General features: G+C 41.5%; 1 protein-coding gene across 9 annotated transcripts in view; it reads left to right on the top strand.

Annotated features, from left to right (window-relative positions):
• FAN1 (FANCD2 and FANCI associated nuclease 1) overlaps positions 1-18,260 on the top strand; it is a 43,835-nt gene continuing 25,575 nt past the window's right edge. Inside the window, exons 1-5 of one of the 9 annotated variants that reach the window (XM_073303664.1) lie at positions 314-546; positions 1,845-2,024; positions 2,522-3,994; positions 12,447-12,587; positions 16,851-17,046. In XM_073303664.1, the coding sequence (XP_073159765.1) occupies positions 2,644-3,994; positions 12,447-12,587; positions 16,851-17,046 (1,688 nt within the window). In that variant the 5' untranslated portion in view covers positions 314-546; positions 1,845-2,024; positions 2,522-2,643. Of the gene's footprint in view, positions 78-313; positions 2,025-2,521; positions 3,995-12,446; positions 12,588-16,850; positions 17,047-18,260 lie in introns of those variants that run through there. The other 8 variants (XM_073303665.1, XM_073303662.1, XM_073303667.1 and 5 more) reach the window with 8 other exon arrangements.

Here is an 18,260-nt window from a genome sequence, read left to right as displayed (position 1 = left end):
GTGCCTGTGGCGGAGGGAGGGCTGGCTGGCTGGCTGGAGAGCGGTGAGGGATGGAGAGTGCCTGGCCCTGAGCGGAGGTGAGTGAGGGAGCGGGGGGCCGCAGCGGGGCGCCGCTCCGGCTCCCCGGGTCGGTTCCTGCCAGCGTTGTGCTTGTGCCCGCCGAGCTGCGCTGGGCAGCGGGGTTGGCACAGGGTCTCCGGCCTGCCAACGCCGCACCCAGAGCCCTGCGCGGTGACGTCACGGCACGAGGGCCTTGTGTCACTCGCGGGCAGACGCCGTTCCTGGGGGCGGGGCAGACGCCGTTCCTGGGGGCGGGGCGGGCTTTCGCAGGGGCTGATGCGCCCTCGCTGCCCCGTTCGCTGCCCGGGGGTTTCACTGCCCCTTCTGCGCTCGCCCCTAGGGGGCACCGGCGAGTCGCCTCCGCGGCCCTGCCCGGGCGCAGGGGCCAGGAGGGAGCAAAGATTTTCTGGAAACCCGCCGTGGCCTGGCCCCGGGAATGGGACGGAGGCGCTGAGGCCTGGAGGGTCTCGCCGCCCTGCTGGTCTAGTAAGGCCCGGGGCTCGAGTCTGTCCCGCCCTCTCGCTGTGAGAGCGTGGTTAGCGCTTTGGGCACCGTTTAATCCCCACCCCCCCGTCAGCCCTTTGCCCCCGTTGTTGTGGGCTTTGCGGAACCAGCAAGGGCCGGGGAGCGGGACGGAAAACGGCCCGGGGTAGCCTCGGAATCTGTTTTAACCCGTTTTTAAAAAAGGGGTTTGGTTTTTAAATGGAAGGCGCTGCCTTTAGGTGATGATTGTACCAAAAAGCGAGCAAGAACCACCAGAAAAGATCAGTTGCACGTTCTTGCACGAAAGGAAGAGGCGTGCTTGGGGCTGAGAGCAGGCTCAGGAAGGGGGTAGCGTGTAGGACAGCGGAGCCTTGTGGTGCTCACTGCAGGCTGTATTTGAGACTCTGCCGGAGCAGCCGTGTGTATATGTGTAGCTAGGGCTTGCATGTTGTGTAGATTTAGGAAACCTTATTTGGGCCCCACTGTAATTCCTTCGTAGTATGTTTGCGTAAAGAGCAAAAGACACAACAGAAGGAATCAGGAGGCCTGGGTTGAACCCTTTGCCCCTGACTCTGTGTGAGTAGGCATGTTATTTAAATGAATGCTGAAATTAAATGTCCCATATTTTCTTTGTATAAAGAAGCTGATGTACAGCTAATAGGCTACATCATTAACACTGCTTCCATAATTAAAACAGTCAAATGCAAACGTTTTTTAACAAGCACTCCCCTACAATGTGTGACTATAAATAAAGTGAAACTGATTGTATTGATATTTGTTGCACAAGCTGATGTGCACACAAGAATCAAGGTCCTGATTCTGCAAACACACATGCATTGAAATCAGTGGAGCTACACAGGGTAATAAAGTTAAGCGTGTGGATAAGTCTTTTCAGGATTGGTGCCTAAGCCTGAATAATGGGTTTTTAAAGTTCTTTCATTTGTAATAACCTGTAGTGCTGTTAATAACAGGTAAAGAATCTTGTTTGCTTACAACATAGGATTTTTTTAATGTTGACAGTGGCCCTTCCACTGCTTTATGCCTCATTTTCTTCATTTGTCGAGCAGAGATGACACCCATCTTACAAAAGCATTTTGTAATGCCTTACTGATGCTAAAGTTATATTTAGAATGTCGGTCACAACTGCACACAGCTTAGGGGTGAAGGAACTGAAATGTTCAGATTTGAGTGCACGTCTTCAGAATTTAGAGCCAGGCTGGTTCTGCATGAGAGGATGGGAGGGAGCCAGCTTCTCTATGTCAGCCTTATTTTTCACTCCCCTGTTGTTTGTCTCTTCTCAGCTGTGTGAAGATTTCTCAAACACATTGTTGCAACTTTGTGGCTTCCCAAAATGGAAAAGTTTGGTGTAGTTGTGCTTGGAAGCCAGGTTGACAAGGTGCACTCCAAGAGCAAAATATAGCTGTTGGTGGAGTCCGTAGGGTGCAGCTATACTCATCCTCTGACAGTTTTTTAGGATATTGGTGAGCACTAATCCCCAAATATATATGTAAATTAAGGGCCAAATCCTCAGAGTTGCTGAGCATTTGCAGCTGAAGTGAGTGGGAGTTAAAGATGCTCATCAGGTGCTTATTGCCTCATGATTTGGGCATAGGTGCAGCCTAAAGCTCTTGATGTGTCTGGGTCAGAGTTCAAACACTCCTGTTCAAAGCAGATCTTGAAATGTTAATTGAGGGAAGAGTTCTGTCTAACTACTTGACTGCTCCTGAGTATTATAAAAATGTTTAGTTAGACAGAACTGCATTGCTCAACATGCTAGGTTATGTCCACTGATGGTGCACAGTGAAACATTAATGGGACAGGTTTCAGTAATAGCACAGCAGGCTGAGGAGTAAATTGTTCCAGACCTGTACAGTCTTTTTCTTATCTGCACTATTCACATTGGTGATGTTTGGCGGTTAATAGATTTTCTGTTCAGTAGACTCAGAATTGTTCTTAAGCTTCATATATTTTCTTGCAGGTAGGGCAGAAGGGACAGGTAAATAACACGAAGCCAAGAAAACTCCTCTTTTTAATGATTTCAGAATAAGAAAATATCACTGAAATGAAGCAGCCCGTGCAGTGGATGTGCTTTTTAATCCCATGATGTCAGAAGCCACATCTCCAGAAAATAAAAGACCCCGGAGAAGCCTGTCCCTCAGTAAAAACAAGGAAAAGAATGAAAACAAAAAAAAGAATGAAGCAGAAGTTAAAGGAGCACCACCCATACCTTCAACTTCTTCCTCTATCCTTTCATTTTTTAACAACACTCCCCCAGCCAAAGTCACCTGCCCTATGTGCGGGCAGATGGTGCCAAGGTATGGGATCAACAAGCACATAGATGAAATGTGTCAGAAGAACCATGGGGATGGTGAAATGATTCTGGCTGATAGAGGACTTGACTGTTTTTTGAATCGGGGCCCATCAGGTATACCTTTGAACACTAGTTCCAGCCCATACTTTGCAAAGGAAGCTTCGACTCCAGAGAAAAATGAGAGTATCTTTGAAAGCAACTTGTTGAAAATGAGAGGAGGTGCAGGACAGCAGACTAGTCCTTACTTTAAGAAGAATAATGCTCCTGTGTACAATGTTCAGAATGAGCCAAGGGTGCAAATGATTAAAAGTATCTCTTTGGGAAACTTGTCATCTAAACTGTCCAGAAGGCACCGTATCCAGAGTAGACAACTAATAGAAGAAAACAAGAGGAATTCTTCATCTCCAGCTGTTCACAGTGTATGTGACAATGCTGCAGAATGGGGTGATGGAGAGACTTGTGCTGTGGATGGCTCTCAGAAAGAGAATCACTTTGTTCTGGTAGGATTACAAAAGCAACATGTCCCAAAAGACAGTTTAACAAAAGAACTTGAAAGTCAGGGAGAAACACGAGAAAGTGATAAAGAGACTCTTGTGGGTTCTGCTCATGGATTTGTATCCTCCGTTAGCATTGTTGCCAGGGATCTAGTGTCTGCTGCAGGGAACACTGAGAAACACAGTTGTTCTGAAGGCATGGTGCCTAATCTTGGCAAACATACAACACATCCAGCAAATTATAATAAAGTAGAGAGATCCGATGGTTCAGAAGCCAAAACTCAGTTCTGTGTTAAGGATATTCCTCCTTCAAGGACACAAGTGATGTGTGAGAGCCATACAGAAAACTGTCTAGTGACAGATAATACAGGAACACTTCCTGTGGAAGTTCATGAAGACTTAAGGAATGAGATGATTTATCATACTTTCTCAGAACCTATGCAAGAGGTGGATTTTCAGAGTCCTGCCAGTGATATTTTAGACAAAATAAGTGGTGCACTTGGTTCTGCGACTGACTCTTTTGGTCACCCATATTATCTCCAGAATTTCCTGATGGTCCTGCAAATGGTCTTGGAGAATCATGATGATCGGAGACTCTTTGATGAGCAAGACACCAGCACTATTGCAAAGTTCTACCAATTGTCAGGTATATTTTACTTTCGTTGATTTATTGTTGTGTTGAGTGTCCACGAGGGACTTTGCTATTGCTACTGATTTTACATGGAAGACGCTCCGTTGCCATGGTGATAGGCAACAGTATAAAACCCTAAGGTAGATAGTGTGAGGGGGAATCCTCTCCTTCCCCCCCTCCCAAAAATCCAAATAAAAAAGAGAAATAGCAATAACAGTGATTAAACCTTGATTAATAATCCTTATATGGAAGAGACAAGGTGGGTGAGGTAAAAGGTCTTATTGAACCAACTTCTTTGTGGTTTCTGTATGGGTGAAACTGGACAGTCAGTATGCTCTCAAATGAGCTCTCGCAGAAAAATGATAAAAGACAAAAACACCACATCATCTGTGGGCAGATACTTCTCATAAAGCAATTACTGCATATCTGACCTATCAGCCTTTGTCCCCAAGGGAAACCTGTACAACACCTTCAAAAGATGAGCCTGGGAACTTAAATTCATAACTCTGCTAGATACTAAAAATCATGAGATGCTGATTTTGTGGCTCATTACAACAATTTGTAACCTACTAACTCTCCTTTGTCCTATGACTGCAGAGATGTTAATTGCCCACTTCATTTTAAGTGGTTTCTTGCAACTTCTGTTAACTTCTTATGCTTAACCATCTGTACGACCTTTTATTTAGTTGTAACACTCTGGTTACCTTTCCCAGACATGAGGAAGAACTGTGTGAAGCTCAAAAGCTTGTCTCTTCCAACAACAGAAGTTGGTCCAATAAAAGATATTACCTCACCCACTTTGCCTTTTTCATATCATAGGACCAGCATGGCTATAACAACATTACAAACAATTTATATGGGAAAGTAATTTTCATTTTGACCCAGTGAAATTTGTATGAAATAAAGATAGATTTAATAATGTATTCTTTCAGAATTCCGTAGCATCGTGTTTAAAACATTGTTTTGAAGTGAAAAGCAATCTTACTCTGGTTTCTGTAAAATATATAAAAGTTTTGCTAGTAACTGATAAGAACATGTTGTTATGATATTTTGTAAACCCTGTAGAAATATTTTGAATTCTGGAGTGTAAAACCCTCCACATTTTGGAAGTTTGGATATGACCCATACTGCAGCATAGTCTCCTCTCTAATCAGCATATGGGGTTGGTGAATATCACAAGCACTGGGATAAAAGGAGAGCATCACCCAGATCAAGGCTATCAACCTTCAATCCTGCACTCCTGAATTATACTGTATATATAATATAGAACTTTCTTTAGTCTGAGTGGCTGGACAGTATGAGGGCAGCTGAGGTCTACATGGAATTCTCTGGTCTTATGGGATGCTCCATTTTCTGTCCACCTGCAGTGGTCATAATCTCAGTGTCCTCCCACTCTTAGTTGCACTTGTGTTTAGGTCCAAGAAATCTATCAGAATGGTGGCAGTCTGCAGTGAGGGCAATCTGCAACGGTTCCATATAATTCGTAAACTACTGGCTTACAGACTGGAGGAAGACATCCTAGCAACTCTTAACCTCCTTGCAAGTAGAGGTAATTAGCATTCTGGTGCCTGTTTAGATGAGAGTAACAACTAACAGTAACAAAGATGTGAGTAGTGGTGATTATTGACATCAGTAGCACCCCTTTTCCTCCAGAAACTTCAGACTGGAATTTATGGGAGTTCCCATTGCTTCCCATCTGTTTTTTACTGTTGCAGTTCTCTTCTGAGGACACTGCTGAAAGTGAAGCTGGCACCTGGTCATGTCTACGGATAGCTATTGAGGAATACCAAATTTTCAAAGTGCTTAAGTTTTGTTGTATTTTTGCGAGATCCCAGTGTAATGTTTGGCTCCCTCACCATGCACATTAGGTTTGTGTGCATAATAGGTATGTGCTCATGCAACATAGTGTGTGCTTGAGCTGAGTGCACACAAGTGCCAGGCACTTAGTTACATATAGACTTTGTTGAAAATCTGGGCCTGAAAGCATTGAACTGGCTGCACTAATTAATTAATTTTGTTAACTCATTTTGGATTAACTAATGGGCAAAATGCTTCATTATAATTCAGAAGGGGAATATTTCCCCTAATGGAACCTTTGTATGTTCAGTTCTTTTGCATTGAGATCTACAGTTAATTATTCACATTCATTTTCTTTTTGTGCTAGTTTAAAAATCTCTCGTGATTTTTTTTGTTTCACTTTTCAAATTAAAATGGAAGAAAGCTGGCTGAATAAATGTTGTTAATGGATCATGACTCCAAAGCTGTGACTTCCTTGTCCATTTTAATATTTTTCTAAAAGTCCCAAATGATTTTAAACTCTGGTGCATGACACAATAGTAATAAAAATAAATCTATGCAGATCCAGAATTTTTGGATAGGTATCCTCTGACGTGTCATCACAGAAAGTAGGAAGCTTTCATTGAATAATTTATTAATGCTCATATCTTGGACTGAAGGTTAATATTACACAGTTTTTGTTTCACTTGTTTGACATCACGAAGTGCTTAATACCAAACTGGAGTTGGATGACGGAATATGACAATGTTGGTTCGTGCTTGTTAGGATGAGTAGTCTTGTGGCTGCAGTTCATATACATACCTAGTTTATAAGGTTTGTTTGTTACTTAAAGATCTGAATCTATACATACTGCTATAGACAATGCAGTAATTCAGTACAGTTCTTTTTGCCATGAGAGGAAGAGGGCAACATTTTTATAATTAATATGTAAAATTTTAAAGAATCGATAAATGAATGGAGAAGACACATAATGGGAATGTAAGAAGTGAACAACAGATATGGAGATACTTTAGACCACGGATCGGCAACCTTTGGTACGTGGTCACCAGGGAAAGCCCCTGGCGGGCCGGGCTGGTTTGTTTACCTGCCGCATCCACAATTTTGGCTGATCGCAGCTCCCACTGGCACATCCCTTGGCCCGCACCGCTTCTCGCAGTCCCCATTGGCCTGGGATGGCGAACCGTGGTCACTGGGAACCGTGATCAGCCGAACCTATAGACGCGGCAGGTAAACAAACAGGCCTAGCCTTCCAGGGGCTTTCCCTGGCGGGCTGCGTGCCAAAGGTTGCTGATCCCTGCTTTAGACAATTTGCTGTTTGAGAACTCTCTCCTGTCTCATTTAAACATGTGTATGTGGTGACAGCTTGAAGATATGGTAAATAAGTACAATATAAACACACACACAAAAAATGGGATTGATGTTCCTATCTGATGTTACAAGTTGTATAAATAAAGTTGTAGGGTGAAAATCAAATTAGTTACTGTAGAAACTCTGGAATCAACCCCCAGAATAGGTCATAGCAGTTCCACTTGAACTTTTATGTAGAGGTAACCTTCTTGTCTTTTGCAGTGTGTGATCTAAACAGTTTTTCCCCAATAGCTCAGGGAACATAGAATAAGTGTTACCGCAAAGCAATGCTGATAAATTATCTGTTGTGCCTCAGCATCATAGTAAAATGTGATCTCCTTTTCTCTAGGAGATGGAGTATGATGACTCACTGAGAAGTGTTGCTGTGAGGAAGTGACTGGATAGCATTAAAGCAACAGATTGTACAGAAGCTACTATAAAATTAGCGAGTCTTCAGTTTAATATATTTTGTCCCATATTTGTTAAAAGTTCAGACAAACTCATTGCCTGTTCCCTATTATTAGATCTTGCTGCAAAAGCCTGTGTTATCATTCAAACAAATACAGGGTGGATAAAAATCAATGCTTTTTTTTTTAATTGGATTTTTTTAGTTTATATTAAATATATTTTTCTTAAAAAATAAACCTATGTTTCAGCCTTACTATAATCTATTAAAATAATTTAAATTAAATAAAAAAAATAAGTAGTATCCTTTACTGGTGAAGTTTTAAAGAAAGTTAAACCACTGAACTGCTGGAAGTCACTGGTTATGCATCCAAAACCAGTTTGTTGAAGTGCTAAACCAGCAGTAATCTTTTTGTAGGTGCAGAGAGAATATTTTCTTCATTTCAGTTTATCCAATTAGTTCTGTTCAATGTTAATTCAAAATTGAGAAACTGATTGTGAGTTGAAAATACAGGAAAGCTTGCTTTTCTCTTCCAATCCAACTAGGTATGAGACTTACTAGTTCTAAACCTTGAAGGACATGGCAGCCAGAAACAATACATTCAATTCGCTAACTAGGGATAATACTACTTTTGTGTATTAAATCAGTTAGTTTTAAATTCAAAACATGTTTTTATAACTTTTTTTTTCTGGTATATCCAGCACTTTTAAGGTATTTTTATTTAAATAATAATAATTTTTTAAAAGCTGGTTTTGTGCCTTTTTAATTGCATTTTGCCACAAATCACAATTTAAAAAAATAATAATCTAGTAAATAAGAAATGCCTCATTCACCATTTTCTGATGTAATAAAAATTTAAAAATTAGGAATCTGAATAAATGTATGTTAATATTATATAATTGCTTATATTATTTATATAATAAATAAAGGTGTATAGATATACATATCCTCTTAGCAAAAAGTACTACTAAATTTAGTGTAAAGACTATATTTTGTAGCAAATCACCATGGTTTTTAGCAAAATAACTTAAAAGTACAAATGGAAAACAAGACTGAATTTATTATTTAGATGAAAGTTTCCTGCTTGCTGATTTTAAATGATAATTACAATTGGTAATTTACATTGCTTTCATTTAAATCAGTCCACTCTGGTGTAAAATCATGCTGCTTCAGTAGAACTTTATATCGGAAAAGACAGTTTTTTTGTTGATATATACACATGTAATGCATTAGTTAAGCTATTTGCATAGTATGTATACTTCACTAATTCATTAGTTTTTGCTAAAATGCATATCTGATTTCTTCAGTTGATGGTTTTTGATATATGGAAGTTTATTAGTACAAGTTGATAGAACGAGTTAGGACAGTATTGCTCCATCTCAGTAATAATTTATTTTTACAGGGTATGGTTGCTATCTGTTCTGCAGTGAGCTTTTTTAGCTGCAGTGATTATTATGCAGGAGAATTAATATGTTTTTAAAGGTAAAATTCCTTTTAAAGCAACTTTTCATTCCCCCCTCTTCTGTCCCAGCCTTTACAAAAAAGAAGTGTTTTATGTTGGAAATAGGTTGTTAACTATCCATTTGTTTATGCAAAGGATGCAGAAACTCAAATGTTCTAAAGAAAAGCTCATATATTGGTTAGGTACTTCCTGGTTCTAAATGCTCATCATTAAGCAGTTTTCTGTAGCGTTGTTAGCTTTGCTAAATGTTGAGCAGCTGTGAGTTGTTCTTGAGTTCTAAAATAATGTAGTAGCAGTTAATGTAAAGGTGCGTTGTTAAACTCTGTAGGCTTAAAACATGTCTTACTTTGTTTGGAGAATCTTGGCAAGGAATGTTTTCTATATTTTACATAACATTTTTAAAAAATCTGTATCTCTATTGGAAAAATTAAATACCATTTTGGTAACACTCCTTAATGCACTATATGAGCTCCTCATTCTAGTCTGCAGCCAAATGACATGTGCCAGTCCTGGAGTAACACTTGTTCCTACAGACGTCACTGGGTACTAATGCACAGTCAGAGAACTAAACAAAGCAAATATGATTGCCATTTTTGCTTCATTAAAAATGCAGTGGAAATAATCACCATGTAATCACTTTCCTCAGGCTTTTTGCATCTTTTCCCAATCATATTTTCACTTAAAGCAAGGTTGTTAGTTTCAGCTGAAATCTGAAACTGCTTTTCATGTGAGTGAAGCCATTGTATTAACGATATCAATAACAACAGAAAAAACCTACCCCCAAGGTTATGTGCTACAGAATATGAGGCTTGAGTAGAAGTATTAGCACAGGACCTTTGAGATAAAGCCATATTTCCATTACAGTTACTGAATTTCAGGTTTAGTTTTTTCATTTTCTATGGGGGGTAAGAGTGGGTAGGATATTGGTGTGTGAGTCCTCATTCTCTCTCTCTGTCTCTGATTTGCAAAGAATCAAAGACACTTCAAAGAAACTGTAATACCACTGGGGAAGTTACAACTTGGGCCTTTGAATATAATTCTCCCAGTGGAATGATCCATCTAATTTATTGAAAGACACATCAGACAAAAAAAAGTCTGGAGGAGAGAAGTAAGTTTACAGCCAAAAGAAAAGTTTAATAAGCATGAATAAGTCAGCTGCCATTTTCTAATTACATCAGAACTGGTGTTTAAACTGGTGTTTAAATTAATATGTCTGCTTTTATTATTGATCGGTTATAGTTGAGCAGGAACAGCCAGTGGTAAACAAGTTAGAAGCTCATCAGGAGTCAGAGCACTATGTGCATGCAGAAAGATGCTGAAAGTAAACGCATTTTAAATCCACCAACCAGACAACCTTCTATTAATGAGTTTTTTTTAATATCCACATTAAATTATGGGCAATGTTTTTGTTTAATTTTTGCATATCTTTCATCTTAGTGAAAAATAAATTAATTTCCTGTTTTGGTGTGCCTATATAATCACACTGCTGCACTGTTAGATTCTGCCAACACATATGAGTAACTTTACAGTGTGAAAGCGGCAGAGAGTCCTGTGGCACCTTATAGACTAGCAGACGTATTGGAGCATAAGCTTTTGTGGGTGAATACCCACTTCGTCTGATGCTTTTACAGATCCAGATTAACACAGCTACCTCTCTGATACTTTACATGTGTGAGTAGTTCGAAAGTGGGACTGCTTGTATGTAGAGTTACTTACCCTTTTAGTAAGTGTGTGTTAGCATCAAGTTGTTAAAATATAAGATCCTTGCAGCAGGGACCTGGTCTTATATTTGCAAAACACCTTGTACACCTATGGCATATAAATGGATAGTCATTGATTGTATTTCCTTTTGTTTGTTTGGGTCTTTCACACAGCAACAGAGGAAAGAACTTTTGTTAAATAGGAAAATTTGAAATGCTGTGACATTTTTTCTGGCTTTACAATAAAATTTTCAGGCAGCAGGTGCTATACCTGAAGCGACTTCTGTTTTTTTTTAATGTGTAGATTTCAAATTGACTATATCTTTCAAGGGCAGGTTAATGCCAGCATTATGTGGTTTAACTTGCATTTTTCAATATCTGTAGAGTCAGGAGCTGTTTGGATAAATATGTGATTTTTTCCTATTTTTCAGGAAAACCAAAGATCCAAATGCAAAATGTCATAGTTAAAGATGTCAGATGGATTTTTGACACTTCTTGGAAGGCTTTTGTTCTGTGCTAGAGTAAATGGATTCAAATAAGATGTATTTTTACTGGTGACAGATCTGGCTCTGATATTTTTCATGCTGAAAGAAAAGCAAACCCTATTTTATTTGACCAGCCATCTGAAAATTTGAAACATAAGAATTATTTCTCAGTAGGAATAAATGTAAAACCTACTTGAAGATACATTACAAAATTTTTCACGTGTGAATGGACACATTAAGCCAAAAATAGGATATTCCTTCTGTAAAGTCTGATCCAAAAAACCTATTGAAGTCAATAGGGATGTTTCCATTAACTTCCGTGGGTTTTGGATAAGGCTACAGTACTAATCCTATACACTAGCCTCATCTTGGTTAAGAAAGTGATTAGAAAACTAGATCAGGCTTGGACAGCCAGAATGAGGCACAATGTAGCCAGAAGTGTGGTTCTACTCTGAAGTGTCTGTAAAAATGGCACATTCTTACTCAAAAGACCTAGTCCCTGGGTATATTTGGAGTCATCTCTGTTTAAATTAGTGGCGGTGGTGCAGATGATGCCCTGAATTAACTCTGAGGGAAAAACTTGGCTCTAAAACAATACTCTATTCTTGCTAGTTGCCCCAGGATCTGAGTATGTGCAAGGTTTGGTTAATTTCCAGCATCAATGTAATTCTGTTTATCCTTGTGCCACACAGTCAAAGAGAGTCTCATCTGTATAATCCTGTTGAAACCACGGGATTTCATGAGTCTAACTGAGGGCATAATTCGCTGTCAGAAGAGCTGCACAGGTGTAATTGGCATAATTTGGCCTCTAAAATGCTAGTGTTGATACATGAGAAGGAAAGAAACAAGTTGGACTTTCTGATTCCAGGTAGAATTTAGCAGAGTTAGCAGTTAAAAATATCTTTTTCCTGATCAGATCAGATTAGCTTTGACCTAGAGTCATTGAGTTGCTAACAGAAAAGGAGTACTTGTGGCACCTTAGAGACTAACCAATTTATTTGAGCATAAGCTTTCGTGAGCTACAGCTCACTTCATCGGATGCATATCATCAGAGCATATACAAAGCTCTCTGCTTGGCATGTTATTTCAAAGGCTAAAATCTGATACTGTTCTTTACTGAATCGACTTGTAAAATATCTTAAAGCTGCCTGTCTTCTTTTAATAGACAAGATGCATCAGAGTGTTAGTTTCGTAGGTATATGTATATAATGCAATTTTTTATGCTTTAATGATTTTTTTTTCTCTTTCCCCATTTAAATACAAACTACAGCTCGTGGACAGAAGTTATATGTGAGACTTTTTCAACGCAAGCTGAATTGGATAAAAATTAACAAAATAGAATATGCGGAGATTAGTGCAGATTTGTTGCCAGTAATTGGAGAATTGGTTGAAGCAGGCTTTCTGCAAACAGGTATGGGAAATGACTGCATATTATTAGAATTAAATTCTCTTCTGTTGCTGCTGTCGCCAGTCTGTGGGTTTGTCTACACTAAGAAATTAGGTTGATTTTATAGAAGTTGATTTTTAGAAATTGATTTTATACAGTCGATTGTGTATGTCCCCACTAAGTGCATTAAGTTGGCGGAGTGTGTCCTCAATACCGTGGCCAGCATCGACTTAAGGAGCAGTGTACTGTGGGTAGCTATCCCACAGTTCCTGCAGTTTCCACTGCCCATTGGAATTCTGGGTTAAGCTCGCAATGCCTGATGGGGCAAAAACATTGTCGAGGGTGGTTTTGAGTACATGTTGTCAGTCGTGTGTCCCCCCTGCCCCCCCCCCCCCCGAAAGCAACAGCAGACAATCGTTTCGCACCAAGATGAGAGCTGTCCTGCCAGTTGAGAAGCTAGTGGCGATAGCCCTGTGGAAGCTTGCAACGCCAGACAGACCGGTCAGTTGGGAATGAATTTGGAGTGGGCAAGTCTACTGTGGGGACTGCTGTGATCCAAGTATCTGATGCAATCATTGACTTTCTGCTATCAAGGGTAGTGACTCTGGGAAATGTGCAGGTTATACTGGATGGTTTTGCCGTAGTGGGGTTCCCTAACTGTAGTGGAGCGATAGACGGAACACATATCCATATCTTGGCACCGGACCACCTTACCAACCAGTACGTAAACCGCAAGGAGTACTTCTCAATGGTGCTGCAAGCACTGGTGGATCACAAGGGACATTTCACCGACATCAACATGGGATGGCCGGGAAAGGTTCATGACGCTCGCATCTTTAGGAACTCCGGGCTGTTCGAGCAGTTGCAAGAAGGGACTTACTTCCCAGACCAGAAAATTACCGTTGGGGATGTTGAAATGCCAGTAGTTATCCTTGGGGACTCAACCTACCCCTTGCTCTCATGGCTCATGAAGCCATACACGAGCAGCCTGGACAGTAGTAAGAAGCAGTTCAACTATAGGCTGAGCAAGTGCAGAATGGTGGTAGAATGTGCCTTTGGACATTTAAAAGCTCGCTGGTGCTGTTTGCTGACTAGGTTAGACCGCAGCTCAACCAACATTCCCATTGTTATTGCTGCTTGCTGTGTGCTCCATAATATCTGAGAGAGTAAGGGGGAGACGTTTATGGCGGGGTGGGAGGTTGAGGCAAATCGCCTGGCGTCCAATTTTGAGCAGCCAGGCAGCAGGGCGATTAGAAGAGCACAGGTAGGCACGGTGTGCATCAGAGAGGCTTTGAAAACCAGTTTCATGACTGGCCAGGCTACAGTGCTACAGTTGTGTGTGTTTCTCCTTGCTCCAAACCCACCCCCTTTGTTGATTTTAATTCCTTGTAAGCCAGCCACCCTCCCCGCTTCAATCACAGCTGGCAAAGAAAATAAAGTAACTATTGTTTTGAAACCATGCATTCTTTCTTTATTAAAAAAAAAAGTGAGATAACTGACAAGGTAGCCTGAGTGGGGTAGGGTGTGGGAGGAGGGAAGGACAAGGCCACATTGCTTATTGTAGCCACACTACAAATCAAAACTGTTTGGCAGCCTTCTGTTGCTTGGGCCATCCGCTGGAGTGGAGAGGCTGGGTTACCGGAGCCTTCCCCCCCCCACCCCCTCATGTTCTTGGGCGTCTGGGTGAGGAGGATATGGAACTTGGGGAGGAGGGCAGGTCGTTATACAATGGATGCAGCAGGGGTCTGTGCTTTTGTTGGCTTTCCTGCAGCTCCAACAGACGCTTCATCATGTCCGTTTGCTCCCCCATTAGCCTCAGCATCGCCTTCTGCCCCTGCTCTTCGCGCTAACTTGATGCTTTCCTGGCCTCTGCCACTGAATGCCTCCATGCATTAAGCTGTGCCCTATCAGTGTGGGAGGACTGCATGAGCTTGGAAAACATGTCATTGCAAGTGCAGTCTTTTTCGCCTTCTAATCTGCGATAACCTCAGGGACGAAGATGATATGGGGAGCATAGAAACATTTGCACCTGGGGGGAGATAAAAAGGGAGAGTAAAATTAAGATACGTTTCTAAGAACAAAAGGAAGACTCTTTCACAGTGAATCAAGCAATTCACAGCAGACAGCTCATGTGCTTTAGGTACGGGGTCACATTTTGCCTTTTATATTGGCTGGGCAACAGAACTCGGTTTCTAGGCAGCCATGGTAAGCCTTTTGGTACACGGGGTTGGCTTCTTACGCCTTCATAATGTGGGAATGGTTTCAAACTGCAGCGCCATCCTTTCCCATAGCAAGCAATGCCGGATGGGTTTCACATTTAAAAGGAGGGGCTGCGGTTTTCGGGTGGATGTGCAGGATACACCTCCCCCCACCCCATCGCGTGGCTATTCTCTGGGATGATCCCTTCAACCCTCCCCCCACTGCTTGGCTGTTCTCTGGGATGATCCTTTTTAGCCAAGCGCAAACGACCCAACATGAACGGAGTCCGTTTACTGTTCCCTTACAAAAATTCCCCTATTTCAACCAGGTGGCCATGAATGATATCACTCTCCTGAGGCTAACACAGAAAGATAAAGACCAAATGTTGCTTGAATGCGACCAAAACCCAGGACCATTCGCTGCCATGCTTTGTGCTGCAATGATTCCAGACTACTTGCTATTGGCTTGGTATGGTAAAGTGTCCTACCGTGGAGGACAAAATAAGACAACCCTCCCCAGAAACCTTCTGCAAAGGCTTTCAGAGTACCTCCAGGAGAGCTTCATGGAGATGTCCGTGGAGGATTCCCGCTCCATCCCCAGACATGTTAACAGACTATTCCAGTAGCTGTACTGGCCGTGAATGCATCCCAATTCTTCAGAGCAAATCAAACATTAAACACTATGGCTTTTAAACTCTGTACTGTAGTTAAAAATGTGCACTTACCAGAGCTGCCTTCTGCGGCTTCAGGGTCAGGGATACCACCTTGGGAGGGTATTGGCTCCAGGGTGATGAAAAGGTCCTGGCTGCCGGGGGGAATGGATTCACTGCTTGCCTGCTGCACATTCTCCTCCTCCTCCACAAAATCTTTCTCCCTGTTGCGTGAGACTCCCCACTTTCAGGTGTCCACGGACAGTGGTGGGGTAGTGGTAGGGTCCCCCCAGAATGCCATGCAGCTGATCATAGAAGCGGCATGTAAGGGGCTCTGACCTGGAGTGACCTTTTGCCTCCTTTGTCTTTTGGCAGGCTTGCCAGAGCTCCTTAACTTTCATGCGGCACTGCTGTTTGGCTCTGTTGTAGCGTCTCTCGACCATGCCCTGTGCGATTTTTGGCATAATATATTAGCATTTCTTCTTTTTGATTGGAGTTTGGCCTGCACAGATTCTTCTCCCCATACAACAGTCAGATCCAGTGTCTCCCTTTCTGTCCATGCCCGAGCTCGTTTGCGATTCTGGGGGGACTGCCTGGTAACCTATGCTGCTGAGCTCGCCACACTGACCAAACAGGAAATGAAATTCATAATTTCCCAGGGCTTTTCCTGTGTACCTAGTGCATCAGAGTTCAAAGTGCTGCCCAGAGCACATTGGAGCACTCTGAGATAGCTCCTGGAGGCGAATACCGTCAAATTACATCTGCGCTACTCCAAATTCGATCCAGCAAGGTCGATTTTAGTGCTACTCCCCTTGTCGGGGAGGAGTACAGAAATAGATTTTAAGAGCCCTTTAGGTCGACGGAATGGGGTTGGTTGTGTAGACATATTCATTTTAAAATCGACCTAACGCGGCTAAATTCGACCTAACCCTGTAGTGTAGACCAGGGCTGTGTCTTGGGGTGGCCAATTAAGGGAGTCAGGTTGAGGACTATTGGTTGAGCAATTCAGGCAGATTGGCAGCCTGCTCCATTAAGTTAATAATAGAAGTTAGTAGTGCAAATCAGTTGAAGAGGGTGAGGGTTTTTTTGGACGGAGCAGGCTAGATTTCAGTTGTTAGGACAAGAAGATAAAAAGTAATTTATTTGCCTGTACCGTCAGTTTGATTCAGATTTAACTGAACCAGATTTCTGTACACTCATGTTTTGTTTTGAAATTGCCATGGAATTTTCCTGATCATTACACTTTTGTTAATTATTAATTATTAATCTTCATAATAAATTAAAGAAATTTCAAACTATATTTGGAAAGTCAGTTTAAATTACTAGTCCATAGCTATTTCATATGTAGGTAGGACTTTCTACTATCCAGAAACTCTCTGTACTTTAAAGTATCATATGCATTCAAAATATTAAATAAGTATTTTTCTGTGTATCTGCAGAATCTGAATTACAAGACCTTTCTGAGGGGCTGGACTTGCTTTCTGCTCCTGAGCTAAAAACATTAGCAAAGACGTTTCACCTGAAAAACCCAAATGGTCAGAAACAGCAACTGGTGGAGGACTTTCTCAGACTGGCAAAACAACGTTCGATCTTCAGCAAGAATCAGGCTGGTATTGGGGCAGTGATTTTGAAAAGGTACCATTTGGGCTTTTTATGTAAAATCCAATAGTTAATTCTGCAGATGAATATAAATTATTATTGAGAAGACCATGAGTTTTAGATGCATTTTGGAAATGAAAAACATTGTATATGCATTGTGAATTAAAGCATAAAGAAGTGTAGTAGGTAACATCTGAAAAGCATTAAGGTTTTAGTCATAATTTTAGTAACAGTGCTATAACATGGGTCAAATACAAAATTAAAAGGGCAAACAGAGAAGGGTCTTTAGTGCGTCAACCTTTTTCTTCTCTTTAGACTTGGGCTTGGATGGCTGTGCTTTAGTTTTGGCAAAACCTCAGTCGCTTGATTTTTGCATTTCAAAGGACAAAACCATAGTCTATAGTAGTATGGAGTATTTCCAAGTTTCCCCAGGTCACTTATGACATTATTTTAGCTGAATTTGTTTTCCCTTTGTAAATAATTCTTGCTATGTTGTGGGACTACTTGAGAGTAATAAAATAAAGCTTCTGCAAACTATGGTTCAGCAGCATAAATCTGAGCTATTGCCAGCAGGAGAGTGAGTTTGTGTGTGGCGGGGGGGGGGGGGGTGAGAAGGCCCACCTTGATTATCATGCACATTGTAGAGAGAGTGGTCGCTTTGGATGAGCTATTACCAGTAGGAGAGTGAGTTTGTGTGTGTGGTTTTTGGAGGGGGGGGGTGAGAAAACCTGGATTTTAGCTGGAAATGGCCCACCTTGATTATCATACACATTTTAAAGAGAGTGGTTACTTTGGATGGGCTATTACCAGCAGGAGAGTGAGTTTGGGGGGTGCGGGGGGGCGGAGGGTGAGAAAACCTGGATTTGTGCTGGAAATGGCCCAACTTGATGATCACTTTAGATAAGCTATTACCAGCAGGAGAGTGGGGTGGGAGGAGGTATTGTTTCATGGTCTCTGTGTATATAATGTCTTCTGCAGTTTCCACAGTATGCATCCGATGAAGTGAGCTGTAGCTCACGAAAGCTCATGCTCAAATAAATTGGTTAGTCTCTAAGGTGCCACAAGTACTCCTTTTCTTTTTACAAATCTGAATGTGTTTACTGGGCCTAATCCTTCTCCTCTTACTGCTGGAACTGCATCTGTGAGATTCCTTGTGTAAGGCAAATACAGTTTGGTCGGTTATAAGAGTATGTTGTTAGCCATCTGCTAGCATTGCCCCAAATATGTATTGGAGCAAGCAGCAAAAGAGC

This window comes from Lepidochelys kempii, chromosome 10 (genome assembly GCF_965140265.1).
Source record: "Lepidochelys kempii isolate rLepKem1 chromosome 10, rLepKem1.hap2, whole genome shotgun sequence".
NCBI classification, from domain to species: Eukaryota; Metazoa; Chordata; order Testudines; family Cheloniidae; genus Lepidochelys; species Lepidochelys kempii.
The sequence above is the reverse complement of the archived record's forward strand: the minus strand, read 5'-3'. Positions and strand labels throughout refer to the sequence as shown.